Here is a 19,349-nt window from a genome sequence, read left to right on the forward strand (position 1 = left end):
CTTCATTTCCACCTCCCTCTCTGAGCTCTCTGGATAACAGTGAGTCAAGTGGTTTCAAATTCCAAAGCCACCTTGAAGGTGACCCCTCTTGCTCAATTGCCCAGGGTCATTAATTTGCCCAGAATTCAAATTTCCACCACTCTTTTCCATGTCAGAATATGGAAAAGGAGACAGCAGCCTCAGAGGTGGGCAGATAAGAAGCAAGCTCCTTATCCATCCCTTTCTCAGGGGTCTGGGTCCAGCACAGGGTGGGAGAGTGGGGGAAAGGTCTGCTGGTACATTTTTAACAACTAGCTCTCAAAGAAGGGGGAGTAGCATTTGCTGATTTCCATGGTGTAAATAGTGCTATTGTGGCCAATATCAAACAGCTCATAAAATCCCGAAAACTTAACCTTCGGCTCCTCTGAGCACTGGACCAATCCCCTGAAGGACATGCACCAGGACAGTCACTTTAAAGGAGGAATTCACAGGACTTATTTTATGTACTCAATCTAAGCCAAGAAATGTTATCTCATCGTTGCATCTCATGGTAGAAAATAGGAAAACTCACTCTACTTTATGTAGATTATTATTATAGTCATTATGTAACATGACAAGGAATTTCATGACCACATTAGAACACTGGAAAACACTCCACGTCATCACCTGTGAAGAATGCTCAGAACCTGGGTACAATCCATTTCTCTCCTCGCCCTTCACCCCCAAATTAGTTTGCAAGGGCCTTTGTATAGAAATTTACCTTCAGTAAGAGGAGTCTCAGTGAGGGAAGGAATTCTGTGTGCACTTGACTTAGAAATCAACCTAAGAGCTCACGACTTTGAAACCAAGTGACACATTTTGCCCCCAGATCCCCACTGCACTGCAGGCTTGAGCCAGGCCTGGCGAGGCCTCGGGCTTGCTCTTGTGGGTGATGTTAGCACAGACCAAAGGAAGACCATGCTCGTTGAACTTGGCTAGCATGGCCATGGGCCAATTATATTGAATGTATAACTTGAATAGAACTTCTTTTCATTGTTGAGTTTGTTTATCCATTACCAAGTTTGCCAGGCAAGTTCTTGCAATAGTTCTTACTCTGTGCGTAGAAATTTCTGTATCACCAACCAGGACCATTTTCAGTAGCTTCCAAATTATTTTTCGGAAGAGACTCTTTCTTTTTTTTTTTTTTTTTTTTTTTTTAAAGGAATTCCTTTTTTTTTTTTTTTTTTTATTATTTATTTTTATTTATTTATTCATTTTATTTTGGCTGTGTTGGGTCTTCATTTCTGTGCGAGGGCTTTCTCCATTTGCGGCAAGCGGGGGCCACTCTTCATCGCGGTGCGCGGGCCTCTCACTATCGCGGCCTCTCTTGTTGCGGGGCACAGGCTCCAGACGCGCAGGCTCAGTAGCTGTGGCTCACGGGCCCAGTTGCTCCGCGGCATGTGGGATCCTCCCAGACCAGGGCTCGAACCCGTGTCCCCTGCATTGGCAGGCAGACTCTCAACCACTGCGCCACCAGGGAAGCCCGGAAGAGACTCTTTCTTTACTCTCGTTTGGTTATATAGATTTCCGAAAGGCCTCAGCAGAGAAAGTTTTCAGTTTAGGCAAGTTACTTAATCTCAGCGAGCTTCAGTTTCATCTTCTATTAAGCAGGGATGCTAGAAGCTTAACAATGGTGTCCACAAAGGTCTCAGCAATAACCAACACACAGCGGGCACTGAAAGAGGACCTAACCTAATATGAGCATTTCAGCGGGATGCATTCTGTAAGCGAGTGGATGTGCACAAAGTGTTCAGGAACATGCCTTCTTATTCTTAGTCCCTTGTAAAATGTCTGGGCAATTCACTAAAACCGCTCACTTTATACAATCCAGGCAGCCTTTGATCCCTCTGTTTGCGTGAATGCCAAGAATGATCCTGCTTATTTCAAAGCTCTCAGCGTTATTCTTGTCTCTTCCCAGGAAGTTCAGGGTCACACAGGGTATCTAAATGAGCCACAAATGTAATCGCTGAAGGCTGAGACCGGGCAAACGGGGCACTGAGTTTAGAAACCCAACCAATTCTTGTAACCGTCGTAATTCCCCAGAGCAGCTGTGGGTTGCTGGGCAGGTGACCCTCCGACCCAAGGCTGTGGGGCTGCAGCACTCAGCTCAGGTGCTGCACCCTCACCGGCCACCTCGGCAGGGAGACGGCTGCTTACTTCTAAGATGCTGGCAGCCCCACACGTGTGGTGTCTTGAGGGGTTCACTAGCTGATGACAACCCAATGATCCTCAGTTCTTCAGAGAAGACCTACAGATGCCATGAGAAGCTTTACTCCACCCATTAAGCGAGAGGGCAGGACCTGCCATTGCCCAGAGTGAGATAGGTTCTTTCACTGGTCGGGTCTCTCCCAGCACCAGCCAAGTGTTACCTGCAGGCTTGGGTGTGTGGGGAGGAGGGAGGAGCAACCAAACCCAGGCCACTCCTGGCCCTTAAATGTGACCAGCAGGCAGAGACGAAATCATGAAGCTCTGGGGGCTCTGTACTGAGTCAGAGCAAATGTAAGGCCATCACATAAGAGACGAAAATCCTAAGTAACCAACCAGCCCAAGGAGCCTGTTAGCTTGCAGTGAGGGTTATAAATCCGGTGATTCAATCTCCCGGTCATGGGGTCCTATTCAACCTCACTGAGAAGCGGGTTTCTCCACGGGGGGATGTCCCGTTCTCCCGAGTCCAAGTCACACAGTGACAGGAAAGGGAAGAACTAGCCAAAGGAATCGCCCTGAGATCAGGGGCCCTTTGAGGGCACACTCTCAGTGGCTCTGCAGGCGAAGGCGATAGGAATAAAGGTCTGGGGACAGCCACGAGTTAAGACAAACCCAGTGTGGAATCCTGTAGTCACGTTTGCTCAACTTTGTTTTTCCTTTTAATCACTGACAAAACAGGCAGCCACAGAATGGGTGAGGGCCTGTGTGGGTGGTACGTACATTTAGAAATAAGGACCTAGGCCTGCAGGATCTATTTTTACTGAAAGACCTCAGGATCAGCTTCCAATGTAGTAGATGTCGGCAAACTTTTTCTGCAAAGGGCCAGATAGTAACTATTTTAGGCTTTGAGGGCCGTGCAGTCTCTTTTCAAGTGGTTCAGATCTGCCACTACATCATAAACACAGTCATGCACGACACACGTACGAATGAGTATTGCCATGGTCCTATGAAACTTCACTAAAACAGGCGCTAGCCACACTTGGGCCAGTTTGCCAGCTCCTGCGACATGGTCGGTCTCGTAAGTGTAGTAACCATAGTTCCTCGACCTGAAACCAGGTCACAATATGGGCGCAGGGCAACCCCAGATTTGACTGCCCCACAGACGAGTGTATCGTTCATTCACAGGTTCAAAAGGCTTCTACCAGGAGTCTCCTAGGTGTTGCACACTGTGTCAGGCAAGGTGGAGGGGGGAGGGTACAAGTCAAAGAACTCAGGCCCTCCTCTGAAGAGTTCTCAGGTCACTGACACTCTGTCTGTACAAGCCTACCCTTAACTGTTCATCAGCCCATCAAACCTTCAGGATTCTGCTGGGGAAGTGTGCATGTGCGTGTACGTGTGTATTATACACAAACCTGTAATTTACATGCATATACATATAGGATGTGGAAAAGGTCTCACTCTCCCACCAGCAGCAGTAAGAGGTCATCACAACACCTATTTATATGATGTGACTTGCTTTCACCTAGATATTAACGCTGGATGGACAGAAATTACATACTTGCTTTACCTTATGTCCTTATATTGACAGATCATTCAGCATCAGGCACTCTTCAGAGGGACCTGTCAGGGGATGAGAAATCTCTCCAAATTTTCTCTAATTATCCATGCCCAAACAGAATAAATACTGCATCGCAATTACAGAGGAAGCATAAAGGGACAATTTAATTTGTTTAAGTCACAGAGCAGAAAGAACCCACAGGAAAATCAAGCGTCACTGCAGCAGGCAGGGAGTAGCCCGGAGTCACGGAGGTCCCCGCAGGAGGCGTGCAGCCTCCCACCCGAGCCCAGGGGGAAGCCAGGCACAGTTAGGCAAACCCATCTCAGGTCGGCTGTGCACCCTCTAGAAGGAGACTGGGTTACTCTTGCCCAAACCCACCCAATTAATTGCGATCAAAGTTTTCCACCTGGTTAGCTGGAATGGCCAAATGTCAAAGAGGGGAGGTGGGTGCTTCTGAGGTCTTGACAAGCATCCTGGCGGATGTCTCTGGAATGTGAGCACTGCCTTCCCAGGTGTCTGGCCCGACAGCGCATCACAGAAAAGAGGGTGTGTGAGCCGAAAAGGGAGAGCAGCACACAGCATCAAGCTCAGAAACAAGAAGTTTCTCCTCCTGCCAGCTGCACCCCTGTCCCCTCACGCTCCCTATTTGAACGGGATGGAAATGTCAGCACTTCATTCTCTAATGTTCTTGAGAAATCAGTTTTGGTGTCTCTGGCCATTTGTTGCAACCCAAAACATTTTAAAACATGCCAACCAGCGGACTGAGGTTCCCTCCTGTTCACGTGGTTTTTCCATTTTCCGAGAATGACCGGGGCTCTGCAGCCAACTGCTCCTGAGCTGGCCACTTTGCCCCGTCCCTCCCTGTCCTACATGTGCTTGGGGATGGTTATTAACCTCTCCAGTGCCTTTCTCCAGAGGCTTCTGACTCTGTGAAAGAGACCGAAGAACACGCGCCCTTCCTGGGCTTCCCTGGGAGATTAAATAAAATACCGAGGACCAGGCTCTCACTCCTTTCAAGTTACTTTGTTACTGAGAAGCAGCCTTCCAGGTGCTAAAATGCAGGGAGGTGATGCAAGGGTGCAGGCGTGAACACCTGCGGAGAGATGTTCTTGCTTTACTCAAAAGGCAGGTTTATTTCCAAGGATTAGGAGGGGCTGAGGATTACAGAATGGAGGCATCAAGCTTTGTACTTGTTTTCAGAGAAATGTACAGGGCAAGGTTATTTGGTGTTACGGCCAGGGCAGCTGATGTGGAGTCAGGAAACGTGGTTTTGTTCCCAGCTCCTCCTACCCTCGCCCCTCTGAGCCCCACGCTCCCACATGAAAGGAGGACAGTCCACACGAGCCAAGGGACCTCAAGGGTCCTTTCTGACCAAGAACCAATCCTCCAGAGATGTCCAAGAACTTCATAATTTCAGCCACTGCTGTAAATACATATGGAAGTTGAGAGAGAGAGAGAGAAAGCAACACAGCCCTTTCTACGGATGTCGGTTAATAAATGCACATAGTGGTCCCACTATTAGGTTTTCTTTCTCCTCCTGATGCTTCAGCCATCCCTTATCTCTTCCACTGCTACACATGCTGGAACTGGCCTCTGTCCTTCTAGCTTGCAATCCTTTGAATAGTCTTCAGGGAAACTCCCCTTTTTTTCTTTTTCTTTTATAACTAATGGCTTTTATATATTTGTGATAAAATATTCAAGTTCTAAAGTCCAAGTATAAGTTACCGTGTTTTATGATTTTGAAATAGAAGCACACATGATATTCTCTTCTAGCATTTTCTTCATTTAATACACAGGGCTGCACTGAGTCTTTCCTATAGCTTAAATTTATATAACGTTGTAAGTACTATTTTTAAGTTTTTAAGCAATAATAAGCCTTTCCGTCCTTAATATGAAAAATGAAGCACATATATTTATGAGAATATAAAACAGGTTCCAAATTCTTGCTTTGGGCTTCATGTAGGTATCACACATACTTGAAAATGTAATTTAAATAATCTTCCTGTGCAGAATGCCAAAAGAGATTTCAAATACCTCCCTAGCCTTTTAAGTTGGTAGGTGAATAAAAGCCTCACTACTGAGCCACTAGGCAATTCAGACACCCCGTTCGTAGATAAAATGAGCAATTCAAGGCATGACATGAACGTTTATGGAATTGATGGATTTGTGTCCCAGAACTCGGACTTAAAAAAAGAGAGAAATGAAATGCAAGTTCTACTTTCCAAATACTTTTCTTTTTTTTTTTAAACCCCATGCAATTTCTGCTAAGCTACGCAAAAATGGTTTGAGCTCTATTTCCCATTGGCTCTGGGGGAGAGTTCCGGTGAAATGTGTGTCTCTGGGCAGAGCACCAACAAAGCTCATCCATTCTGAGCACCTACAATATGGTGGCCATTCTGCATTGTCTCATTTAATCCCCAAAATAACACTGTAATGTACGAATTGCTTCCACCAGGAAACTAAAGCTTGGATATATTAAGTAACGTCCCCAAGGTCAAGACTGGTGAGAAATAGTAAAGACAAAGCTCACATCTAGACCCATCAGGCCCCGGCAGCATCCTCTGCCTCCTCTGAAAATGGGAAACCTGGCTGTCTGCACAGATTTGAAAAGCAGACATTTTTGTTGCTCCTGCCGATTCTGGGTTCTTCCTTTTACTTGAAGGGATCAAGAGGCTCCTACACCCAGACCTGGTAAGGTCCACGTGAATTTATGTTCTGGAGAAAGCAGAAAGCACCTTGGAAGGGACCCCAGTAATAAAGTATGTTTTTAAGGATTCCTAATCAGTAAGAGGAATCCCCTCTGTGGGGTAGTTTCAGAAAAATCAAAGCCGTTGATGTGGAAGTCCAGGGACCAGCAGCCATCCATGAGCAACCTTCCCGGGGAAACCACTTCAAAGCTTTCACGTACCGCCTGTCACCTAAGTGGCTCGTCCAGTGACCACCAAGTGCCACCCGAGCTCTACCTTAATCAAATTTCTGTCCACATTCATGTGAGCAAACGCTGAAGCAAAGTTTTTAATGCACCATAAAAACAAGCAAACTTGTGTTTTAAAAGCCAGATCTGAATGGACAATTATGAAAAATGAGTTCCTCTAGGTAAAGAAGGTCTAAAAATGGGCCTATTTTGACCCAAAATGGAGTCAGATTTTTTTTGTCAGTATCTCATTGGTTACAGCACTAGACTAGCTCTCCAGATAGAAGTCTCATAATTGGACATGAAGAATTTTATACTTGCTGACACCAAAATTTGAAGATTTTAATCTTCAGCTACAAGAGCTCTGAAGCATTTGTTTAAAAAACGAGTGCAATGTCAAGCTTCTGAAACAAAGCACAGAAGCTTCACGGAGAGGAAGTCTGATTTAAAATTGTGAACTAACGTGCTCTAAAAAAAATACATCAAAAGAAATCACATATCAAAGATAAAAGCTCTGTGGTTATTTACCATCGGAACCACTGCCCAACGCACATCATTAATGCTTTCAAATTAAAACCTCTGTAAGATGGTAAGTGACAATACTACAGCTGAAGAAAATGGCAGCCCAGAAAGAAAATTTGTTTTCATACAGTATACTCACATTCCTATTTTCCTTCTAGTTTGGTAGCAATGCCACCAAAACTCACTTTCATTAATTTTCAATAAACTATAGCTTTAGCTTTATCTCTCCTTCAGGAAACAAGTTAATCAACTCAGCTTCAGCTCAGCCCTAAAAAGTTGTTTCCTTTATTAATAGCTACTCCTGGTGCCCTCTGGGGCCAGTGACTTTTTTGTCATTATTGTCATTATTTTGCAACTTAGCATCTCCTTGATTTCAGGAATATATGAAAGAAACTGAAAGCTCTGCCCTATTTGTAATATAACTGGGCAGTTCTACATGCCAAATAATAATTAATATCTGCCCCGATTTTTATATATTATGATTTTATATTATGGAAATAGGATTAGAAAACACTAAAGAAAAAGTCCTGCCCTAATAATAGCGTTCATCTCCGTGTCTGTCTCTGTTCAAATCTCAACGTATTTCTGATAGGAGTAATAATGACTATGCAATAATAGGAAGACATTCCCTCTTCTTCATCATGCATGGCTCTGTGTAAAGGCAAGGAAGGAGAGAGCTGGGGCAGGGCGCAGGGAGAGGCAGAGATAATGAGACACCATGCTGGAGGAAAGGCACGCAGCTCCTGCCAAACCCCCCACCACCCCCCCGCCCCGGGGGACTAGACGCTGCATGGCCTTGACCCCCCATGCTGGCGGCCATGCTGCGCCACTCACCACCATTACAGTTTCCCTTTAATTCTCTGTAATGAAAACAAGCATTAAAAGCTTCCCTCACAGCCAGAGCCTCCCCAGAATAACAGAGTCACCGTATTTGTTGGGCGGCTGGGCTAATAAAAGTTAATTTGTCAACAGCGTCTAAAGAAAGCCACCGAGTTCATTATATATGGTGTTTGCCACTGAAATGTGTTCACCAGGATTCCTTCTGGGATAAAGAAATGACATTTCCTGGGGTGAGGAGGGGAGCTGGTTTAGGTGCAGACTAAGCCATTTATTTTAATAACTGGGTGTGGGAAGCAGAGGATGACTGACCTTTCCCACTTGTGTGGGGAAATTTAAGATGGTATCAGGGTAATACTTTTAGACAGGTGTTTTCACCTGATCCAGCTGGGAACATCACAGAACTGACCACCCTGTGGGTGGGTATCAGTTAATCCAGCAGAACACTCAGGCAGATTCTTCATTCATTCACTCACTCATTCATTCACTCGTTCATTATTCAAAAATGTTTCTTGAGTACTCGCTACACTTCAGACCACAAAGTGAGCAATAAACATCCATCAGGGAATAAACAGACAAAATCTCTGCCCTCGGGGTGCTGACATTCTAGTAGGAGAGACAGACTAAAAAGCAAAATCATAACTCAAATTTATGGCATGTTCCATGGTGGTAAGTTTAAAGCAGAGAAGAGAGGTAGGGTACTGACTTTCTATCAGTCACGACAGAAGCCGGCGTTTACGAAGCACAGCTCCAGCCCTGCTCTCCAGAAGGTACCAAACTACGTGCTGGGATTGGGAAGATGGCCGAAGCCGTGTCCACGGCCACCAATATGCTGTCAGCCACACAGGAGAAAGACACCTCTATTGGACATCATCAGCATTCACTGTGGAATGATCTGGAAAAGAGCCACAACAGGGTGCTGGGAATTTGCCAGAAGCCATGCTGGGCAGCCTATGAGGGAACAGAGGAGCTGGTCCGGACCAAGGATACTGGTGTGAATAAGCACAGAAACTGCCCCACGGAAGGAGTGCTACTTTTTGAAGTTACACAACTTACTCCGTCAACTTAGAAGCAATTCCTTCATCTTGGAAACAGATGTCCTCTAGATTTTAAGTGTCGTGAGGGCAAGGGCTGTGTTTTATTCATCCAAGTAACTGCTCCCCAGCAAAGGGCCACGCACAAAGCTGGCGAACAAGAACTATCCCATGAACTGAACACGCAAACACGGTGAAAGCCAGTTGGTTACTTTGGCTAATTTATAGCAAAGTGCTTGAAAGTCTAAAATCAGAACACTACACAGAAATAACTAGGATTACTGAAAATCATCCTGATGTGTTTAATAAGCTCACACGGGGTTACAAAGAGAGCTCGTTCTTCAAGGGTCCACATCTCAATTCTTGGCTCTGGGAGAATGATGCGTGTACCATTTTGAGAACTTCACCCTCTGGTGGAAGAAATTAAGTAAGGGTAAGACTAATGGGAAGAAGAAAGATCCAGCTCAAGCTATGATTGGGCTGTGCTCCAAAACATCACTTCTAAGTAATCTGTTTGGACCTCTGCACAGTTTCCAACAAGCCAAAATCATACATGGTGTTGGAGTTCCCAGGCTAGCCCTCAAGTTTTTTCAGCTGTACTGGGACTCAACAGAGAATGCTGTGAAATCTAACAGTCAAGTTCGTAGAGTGATTATTTCTTCTAACACAGGACTCCAAAAATGGACCTCCCTTAAAGGTTCCAACCAGAACAACTCTTATTTTATGCAAGCGACATGTGGAACATACACATTCAAATTCAGGAGGATCGCATGAGTGTGTGTGGAAAGAAGTATTCGATGTCCTTCAATCTCAATGAGAGCCCTTTCCTCCAAAAAGAAGTCCAGAAGACAAAAAACTAAAAACAGAGGAAACCAGTAGTTAATGAGAATGGCCTTACTGCCTGACCTCACATCTACAGGCAAAAGAAGAGGAGAAGAGAGAAACCAGGGTCCTAGAATAAATGATTGCTGGCTAAAATTCTCTAAATACGAACAATGCAGCGATTATAACCAAGAAACTAGTGCAGGCACTGCTCTAGCACATTCAGGGTAATAAACAGAAAACATGGAAGTGAGTCTTTTAAAGCTTTCTTTAAATGTCAAGAGCTGCCAAACTCCACTGAAACAGAGATCAAACCAACCCTCATAGATCGACTGAGACACAGTTACCTTCCCAGATAACTTTATCTTTCATTTGCTCTTTCATTCATCATTCCATGCGTCCAAACCCTTTCCACCTCTCCTGTGCCCAGCAAGCCAGATGTTGGCTGGGCAAACAAAGAAGAAGGCAAAGCACGCCATAACGATACCAAATGCTGGGAGTGCTGGTGGAGGAAAGTCATTGAGAGCTGGCCAAAGGGCACCTGAAGAGCCAGTGACGGTGCCGAATTCTAACAAGGCTTCACAACAACCAGCCCACTTAGACATCCCTAAGGCAGGGGAAAGCAGGGGTGGTGAAAAGATCTGGGGTCAGTGTTAGTCTGTGTTCTTCAAACCGCAACCTCAGTTTTTAAAACAAACACGCTGCTTTGTCAGCTTGGGGATTCCAGGCCACTAATGAACAAAGAATTGCTCAGCCTAACATAGCAAGTCTGCCACTGGCTACAGAACGGCTCCCCTCAGCTACTGGGAAAAAGGCACCTGGTCAGACCATCACCAGTGAAAGCCAGTACTGCCTTTTATTGACCAATGGGTGTTCTTGGCGTTTGTTAAGAAAACTGACGTCATATTTTTTAAATAAACTTAAATTGGATGTCCCCCAAATCCTGGCATTTAATAGCTCAAGTTAATAAAACAGATATAGTTGAGTTTCCATGGTTATATGGGGAAAGTCTACATTCACTTTAGCCACTAAACAGCTGATATAGGAACTAAACTACAGTTCAGGGCATAATCTGGCAAATTCCTAGTGAGAAATTAGACTTAGGAACAAGCCAAAACTACTGCCAGAGGTGGGCTTAAAACATAGGAGACGGTCACTGAAAACAGCTGAGTTTGACTATTTTTGAAATTTAATTTCCCCCAACAAAAGTAGTGGTATCACTTTATGCCTCTAATTAACATCACTTTGAGACTATTAAGTTGAAAAGCCCTTTAAGATGCTGACATAAATGATGGCTCAGTTATCAAGAAGGCACAGCTGGAGCACAAACCTGGCCTAGAATGCGGATGGAAAAAAAAAAAAGGGAGAAGATGAAGTGAGAAGGCTGAAAGAACAAGAGAGATCAAAATTAGGAGAATAAATTAAACAAGGGCATAAAATGATCACTCAGAGCAGAGACCGTGCCACGTTCTTCGTTGCAGCAAACCATGTCTGAGCAGAGGACCTAACACATACCTTTGACTTAATTCAAAGTGACTCAATACCCTACGTAACCAGTGTTTTGAAGACCCCAATTCAAGGATCACGCCCTGATTTTAACATTACCCAAACACGTCTTTCGCTTACATGCTAAGGGCTCTAAAACTTGCTGAAAATCACCATGTCATTTAAAAGACCCACAAATTAGCAATTGGGGTCACTTGCGCTGTGTGTCCTGCGCCGTGCGCCCTGCTCTATGTCCCAAAGTGGAAGTGGAGGAGGGGCCCCTCCAGGTGCATGCTTACACACTGGTGATGCTGGTTGAGAGGAGAATGCTTTTCTGAAATCTAAAACCAAACACTCCATCCACAGTTCCCCGGGGAATGTGAGAAGAGATTTTTCCATGGGCAATTTAAGATCTTCTGGCGAAAACAGTGTTGTGAGATGTGGCAGGAGAAACAGCACGTTAAAGCCCATCCAGTAATCCAGTACCAGTGATTACAATTCAATACCATAGAATTACTGCCACTTGCCAACCACGCTTCTCTCTGAGCTGCTTATAACTTTGTCAGACTTTGCTTTTGAGAGCAGGCACAGTTACGAGACATTTTTTTCCCTTTCCTGACCTTTCCACCAAACAATTTTTCTCTGCTGGGGCTGGAGTGGAGACACAGAATTGTCAGTCTCCACTCTCAGGCCCCATCTTCAAGGTCTCAGAGACACTGAGCCACTTGGACATTGAGCCAGGAAGAAAGCTTCCGGTGACCTTTCTGTGACATTTTGCAGCGCCCTCTCCTACCACCCAGGGCCCTGCTATCTTAGATCTCCCTGTGATGCGTTCATGAAAAAGCAGATGCCGTCTGTCCCCGGCTCTCCATCCCTGCCTCCCAGGACACACCTGTGGTCCAGCTCAGACTGAAGCTGGCAGACATGCTCCTTCGTTGATCATTCCTAAGGCTTTGTGACAAAAACCGCCACACCAGCTCTGCCCTTGGCCTTCCCTTCTTTGTTTCTGTTTTTTAAATCCCATTCCTCATTGCCTCTTTTGTTGCTGATCTGCAACGCGACTAACTGAAGACTTGCAGACCCAAAATTGTCACCAATGCTGTCTATTTCATAGAAGTGGACAAAAGTATATTTTTACCTTCAGGAATTTTTGATAATGACAACTAAAGAATTGGAGCAGATGCCCTCGGAAGCCAAAGGTAGCTAGAGAAACTGGTGAACCACATTCTGAGTTAAACTTGAAAATTCTAGGCCATTAAGAAAGGAGGGTCTGATGTGTTCTTTGAATGGGGGTGCCCCAACCAGAGTTCCATGCTGTCTTCTATAAAGGACCCTCATTTTACTTTCTTTAAAGTACAGCAAGGTCTTCGGAAGAAATCTGTTTCACTACAAAGTGGAAGTGGAAATGACTCTCTAACTGGACTCCACCAAAACTACCTTGTAAAATTAGCTTGAGCAAAACCTGCTTTAACAAATCAAGAACAACAATCCCTCCATGTGCTTTCCACAAAGTCCATTCTCTTTACATCCCCATTAATTTCATAACTGAAGTCTAGTCTCCTTTACCTTTCAATAAAGCCCACCCTGACCAATGAGTGTCCAAAGGGCATCAAGGAAGGAGAAGGTCAGGATCCCAGAAATGGTCCCTGGGTTAGAACGGTGATCTGAAGGGATGGGAGTCAAGAGGGTCAATAGAACAGGAAAAACGGCACCTTGGACTCTTGGTGCTATCCTTGGTGCTGAATGTTATGCCTTCCACTCCCCCACCTCCCCCCACCATAGTAATATATGCTGTTGAGTCCAGAACATTGACAAATGGCAACTAACTGTAGTGAGATGATAAACAGCAAGTGCTGCAAAGATCAGTGCATTAAAAAATCCATGTTTGCAGTGAGCATGCCTATCACTGGGATCCAAAGAGGTTCACACTAGAAAGTGAGAACCAGAACTTTTCATAATTTATACTTTTCATATGCTCTTTGCACTCAGAATTTTTTTCATTAGATTTGTCTGTTACTGGACTTCAATATGAGAACACAGAGACTGACTGTATTATTTGGTTAATAAATTAATATTAACCAAACGCCCAGCGTGTACCAGGCATTGTGACAGGCGTGGGGTTATAAACCTATATAAGGTATAGGTTCCTCAAAACAAAAAAGAGTTTTGTAAAGGTAGCAATTAATGTGCAAGACAGAAAATTTATAATTTTTGATCAAGATGTTCTCCCTCTATGGCTTTGACATCCATAATCTAAGCTCTCTCTTCTCCAAACTTCTAATCACAAAAGACCTCTAGCCCTACTGTCACTGGAGAAGCATCTGCTCCAGCAGTTCAGAGTTTTTGGATTGCTTCTCTTTTTGGCAATGGCAATCCAGAAAGATAATCATTCCAAGTATTGGTTTTATGACTTGTTTCCAAGAGAGAAGGAAAAAACAGGGACATTCCATAATGGCACTTGGTGTGCCCTGTCCTGTAGAAAGGACTTATCTGTTTTGCCTGTATTTGGAGAACACATTCATTCAGATTCTGCAACACAATTATTAATGTGACCATAAAATCATCAGCGAAGCCAAACCCTACATCTTGGAAGCCCCAAGGACAATTAGATGGATTATCAAAGCAATAAGCACAATGGGCTACACAATTTAAGCCCTCTACTAAGAACACCCTCATGCTTAATAAAATTGTAGTGGACATACCTTGATTAACAATAGCTACTGGAGGCAGCCTGTGACTCAACCATATGACACAAGGACAACACTTTAACTTTTATCCACAAATTTATCTCTCACTGACATCTGTTTTTATGAACTACCTTTTTGGACTCCAAACATTTGAATCCTTTCAAAAAGAAAGGTCCTTAACAAAACCATGGAAACATCCTGAAGGGTCTTCCCAAGAATAGTTCGTGGCAATGAGCTCTTGAAAACACTTCTCACAATGGTGGCAATATGGCGGACCACCAAATTTTCATTTAAATTAGCTAAAAAAGGGGGGATGGGACCACACACAGATATGTCTCTCTATAAAGCAGATATTATGACTCACTTGATTCTAATCAACAGACATCAGCCAAACCATCCTGTATCTCAGGATTGTGTGAGTTAGGTTGGGCTACAAATAAAAGAAGGGAGAAAAAAGAAATTGAATGCAAATGATGTGATAGAAAGGGAGGAGTGAGAGTAAAGGTTAGGAGGAAGTAGGTTCCATGTCATTCTGTCATCCACGTATAAATAAACCTCTACAGTGGCTTCCCATTAAATTTATAACAATGTCCAAAGAGTTTCCTATTTTATATGATCTCTTCTCACCTCCCACCTCTCTCATGTGCTCCAGCTATTCTAGCCACACTGGCCCTTTTTTCTGTCCTGCAAACATGCCAACATCATTCCCATTATGATGTTCACAAGTGATGGCCCTTTTGTTTGCAAAACTCATCTCTAGATCTGGAGATGACTAACTGCTCTTTCATTATCATCCAGGTCTCATTCCAAATGCAGGGTCCTCGGGGGGTTAGCCAAAGCCACCCGTACAACATTTCCTTAACAACGAGCCATATCCAAAGCCATTCATTCATTCATTCATTCATTCATTCATGTGTTCATGTGTTGCTCGTCTGGCTCTCCCACTCTGCTGTAAGCTTCAAGGACAAGGACACAATCTTATTCCAAAATGTCTCCTCAGTAGCCAGAATAATGTCTGACACCTAATGGCACTTAACCATTATTTGTTTACTGATTATAACAGGGAAAAAATGCGTGCTTTTTACCAAGTGATAAGAATAGTCTGTTCAGAAAGGGCTTTAAAAAGAGCAGTTTATAACTGAAGAACCCCAAGGTCCTGGAAGAGAGTTCTCTTGTGCGTTTTAGGTGCCTGAAGCCTTTGTCCTGTCAGTGCTGGACTCATTGACTATCCCAAGGTGGCAATTATACAAAGTGCAGAACACAGGTCCCAAGGTTCGAGCAGGGCGTCACGGAGCATCAGAAGCCTGGGGTCTAAGAATAATGAGATCCCAGACCTGAAGTGTTGCTATATTCTCCTCTGTAAGATGAGGTAGCGTAATTAATTCGAGGACTCGAGGCTCCAATGTAAGTGAGACACTTGGGAACTCCATGCTCCTGGGCAAGGAAGGGGTGTTGGTGTCGATGAGAACTGATGCAGATTCGTCCTGAGGTCTCGAGCAGGAAAGTTCTGCAAGCATGGAAGTCGGATTTTCCTTAGAGCCCAGTAAGCGTGCCCCTCAAATAGAGGTTAGGAAATGCCCTTGATTTCGTCTGTTTTCTTTTAAAAGCCTAAACTTTAGAATGTGACTAGCGCATATAGAAAACTATTACATATCCTCTTCCCTGGCTGGTGCTTAATACACACCAATGCAACACACAGAGGAGCAGTCCCTCGTCTGCAGCCCAGCCTAACAGCGGGACGGCACGTCCTGCAGCAAACACGTCATTGCCAGGACTTGTGCTCAAGTACCATGCTTATTTCACCATACAAAATGACCATGGTCAGACATGAGCTTAGGATAGAGCACCAGTAAAATCAGTGGGATGGAGAAAGGCCTTTTATATATAATAAGGCATGGGAGAATGGAGGTCAATGTCTAACACAAGAGGACCCTTGGGATGGGTTCAACAAATCTGGAGCCAGGGAGGAAGGTTCAGGAGGAATGTACCCTTGGGGCTTGTCATCAGGAGGAAAGGGCTAAGGAAAAGAGGAAAGTGTGATGCACAAGCTCTTCCCTGCTCCCCTCCTGACAAAGCTCAGGGGAGAGGAAAAGACCCCAAGTGGGCATCCAAAGGCGTCCAATATGGGGGACAAAGGTCAACACAAACGCAGCCCCAGGGTGATTCCAATTCTGGCTCGAATATCATGGGCCACAGGCACTGACTGGTGACACTTTAGGACAGAATATTGTCATTTGATTAATAAGTGAAATGCACAGAACTCAAAGGTCAAGTCCGAGTTCACCAAAGCTCAGTGCGACAACATGGCATGGAGAGGAAAATCCTTTTGTCAAATGTTTATGCAACACCAAATATAATGAGGAAAACAAAAGTTAATTTCAATTCAAAATCCATGACGCATGTAAGAGAAGTTTACATAGGGAAGGTGATAAAATATCGACTATCCATGTTGACAGAAAACCTTCTGAGCACTATTATTATGCTGAGTCACTCTCCAAACGTTAAATGTGCCCCCGAAGTATGTGTAAGCCAATTCAGACGGAAGCTTTTCTTCTGCCACTAATTTAAAAGATTCTGGTTATCATGTTCGTCCCTTAGCACAAAGTAATATTCAGAATAAAATATGCCTGCATGTTAAAAATATCAGAGAGGGAAGGCCAGCCAAAGTGGTGGGAAAAACATTATGAAAGCTCCCCAAAACTAGCTTCTTGGGGTGACTGGGCTGACAAAGATTCAAGAAAATCCTCTCATCAAACCTTTAAGTCTATACAACCTTCCAGAATATACTCCAAAAAATACCCTAAGGTTATTTCTGTTAATGGGAAGAGAATCAGCACCCCTACCTCTCCTCCTAAAAATGTCTAGTCTCATAGGGCTGACAGAACTCACCAGAGAATATAGCCAGGGACGGGTGTCAGAAGGCATTGACAATGCAGCACGATACTCTACCACGTAGGTCAGCACATTTTTTTCTCTACAGGGCTAGAGAGTGAGTATCCTGGGATTTGCAGACCAAGGGCATTGTAGCTACTAACGTAAAAATTTTCACTATCCTTTATTATCAAAACTTAAAACTTTATTTATGGACACTGAAAATTTAATTTCATTAGTTTTCACGTGTTCCAAATACTATTATTCTTTCAATCTTTTTCAACCATTTATGAATGTAAAATTCAATCTTAGCTTGCTGGCTCAGAGTGGGATTCGCCTGAGGGCCCCAGTCCGCAGACCCCTCCTCTCGCAGGCCAAGGGGTGGTGGGGCAGAAACAAGTCAGAAGATCTGGGGTCGGTTTCCCATCAAAGTTTCTTGTAAACACCATAAATATCAAGCTGCACTGAAACATCCCAAATTCCCTTTGCTTAGAACAAAATCAGATTATTTACTTCATGCAGTAGTTTATGTTCGCATCCTAGATTTAATTTAAATATCAGCTGTAGAGGTTGCATTGGTTGTATACAATAAATGCAGAGACAGGAGCACAATGGGAAACACGCTGACCGATTTCTATTACCATAACGAGCAATGGCATTGGGAAGGAATCTGACTGGAGCTGCGTGCTCTAGAAAAGCCAGCGGCCACCACGTGTAATGCTCTCCTGTTCTTATCTTGTAGGCTTTCATATCGGACTGGGCAAGACACAGCTAATTGTGACACATGCAGGAACAGTGCATGTATTATCTATAGGTATGTCAACGTTCTCCTCTTCCCACTTTGTTATTATGAGTGACAAATGATGTTTACCCACGAATGCAAGAATCATCTGGGATCATGCTGGGGTGATTACATCACACAAAAAGTAAAGAACCTTTCCTGACCATAATTCTAGGCTGCTTCTAAATAGTCAACCTCACATATAGAATCACGGGTTGAGGGAGAGCTTGAACCCATGTATCTTGCAAATGTATCTTAGCAGTGTTTCCAAAATCGGTGTAAGTTTGATGGCTTGCTCCCTCAGAATCGATAGCCAGGAACACTGTACTGTGTGTTCCGGAACGGCTGTGAAATATAAGCCCTTCAGATGGTATAGATCAAAGGCTGCAAACCATACTGTATGTGCTAGGAATACCACAGAAAAACCCAATGTGCAGTTTATTTCCTGGGGAATCACCAGGGTTGTGGCACTTACGTCCCTTGGGGCATAAGCCCCTGTCTAGAGCCCTATGGCTGGTCTTCCTGTTTTTCAATTTGAAGTGCGTTTACATTACTCACATTGACAAGAATACAGCAGAAACTTTCAACAAGCAAAAAGCATGTTAGGCTTTTGGCAATAATTCAGGATTTTAAGACATGGTCATGACCTTCAGAGAGGTTACTGTCTTTTGTTTTTCTTTTTGGAAATGTAATTTTCATAAGCAAAAAATGAGAGCAGTGAGAGATGTTATGATTTAGTTCATTTTTTTAAATTAAGCCTGAAGAATAATTTTACTTGATTTGCCAAATTATCAACAACAAAAAAAAGCTGCATAGTTTTATATCTTAAACTGTATAAAGGAACCCCAATCTCAACCAAAAAACACCTTCTAAAGAGATCTTCAAAGTTACCACCCTCCTATCAAGAAGGCAGAGACAGGGAGAGGGTATAAATGTCTTAACAATGGCAAAAAGCTTGAGTCCGCACAGTCTTGGGTCCATCCCATCTCCAATCCAGACGGAGCATCCCAGACCGGGCCCCAGGTTCTTTAAAAGTAGAGTTGGGTCACCTGGTGACTGGTGTGGCTGCAGCAGAAGAAACCACAGGGCAGACACGAGCTCCGGCACCACCGTAGCAAAGTCCGTCCTGCAGAGGTTCTCAACCCAGGGAGATTTTGCCTCCCAGGGCACATTTGGCAAGAATGGAGGGAGATGCTTTCAGCTGTCACAACTGGAGAGGTGCTACTGCATCTACTAGGTAGAGGCCAGGAATGCTGCTAACATCCTATAACGCCTAGGACAGCCCTCCACGACAAAGAGTCAGCCCGTCCAACTGTCAATTGTGTCAAGACTGAGAAAGCCTGCCTTGCAGGAACCATGGCCTGGTTACGATCTAGTAAAAGGCACACAAACTGCTAAGGCCTCCTGGCTACCCAGAGGGACCCAGGTCCCCTGCAGCAGCCCTGGCCCAGCAGGCCAAGATGCCTGATTGCTCTCCACTGTTAACAAGGAGGTGAAAATCAAGCACCCAGGCAAGAAACGTCAAGCACTCCCAATACAAACTTATCAGAGAAGTTTGGTTGGTGGGAATCTTTTTACTGCACCCATATTATGGGAAACAATTTTGAATCAACAGGGAAGGGATGTAAGTGACATAAAACGCTTTCAAAGAAAAAAAAAATGCTTTCACTAAACC

The 19,349-nt window shown here is 44.2% G+C and overlaps 2 protein-coding genes across 4 annotated transcripts in view; one reads left to right on the forward strand and one right to left on the reverse strand.

Annotated features, from left to right (window-relative positions):
• Positions 1 to 19,349, reverse strand: part of DOCK1 (dedicator of cytokinesis 1) — a 527,932-nt gene that overhangs the window by 282,454 nt on the left and 226,129 nt on the right. The gene's annotated exons all lie outside the window — the stretch shown is intronic.
• The window catches only part of INSYN2A (inhibitory synaptic factor 2A), a 59,222-nt gene that overhangs the window by 25,128 nt on the left and 14,745 nt on the right, over positions 1 to 19,349 (forward strand). The window contains exon 3 of the mRNA XM_059899811.1: positions 17,636 to 17,707. Within this exon, the coding sequence (XP_059755794.1) occupies positions 17,636 to 17,707 (72 nt within the window). The remainder of the gene's footprint in view (positions 1 to 17,635; positions 17,708 to 19,349) is intronic.

The sequence above is a fragment of the Balaenoptera ricei genome, chromosome 16 (genome assembly GCF_028023285.1).
Source record: "Balaenoptera ricei isolate mBalRic1 chromosome 16, mBalRic1.hap2, whole genome shotgun sequence".
Taxonomy (NCBI): domain Eukaryota; kingdom Metazoa; phylum Chordata; class Mammalia; order Artiodactyla; family Balaenopteridae; genus Balaenoptera; species Balaenoptera ricei.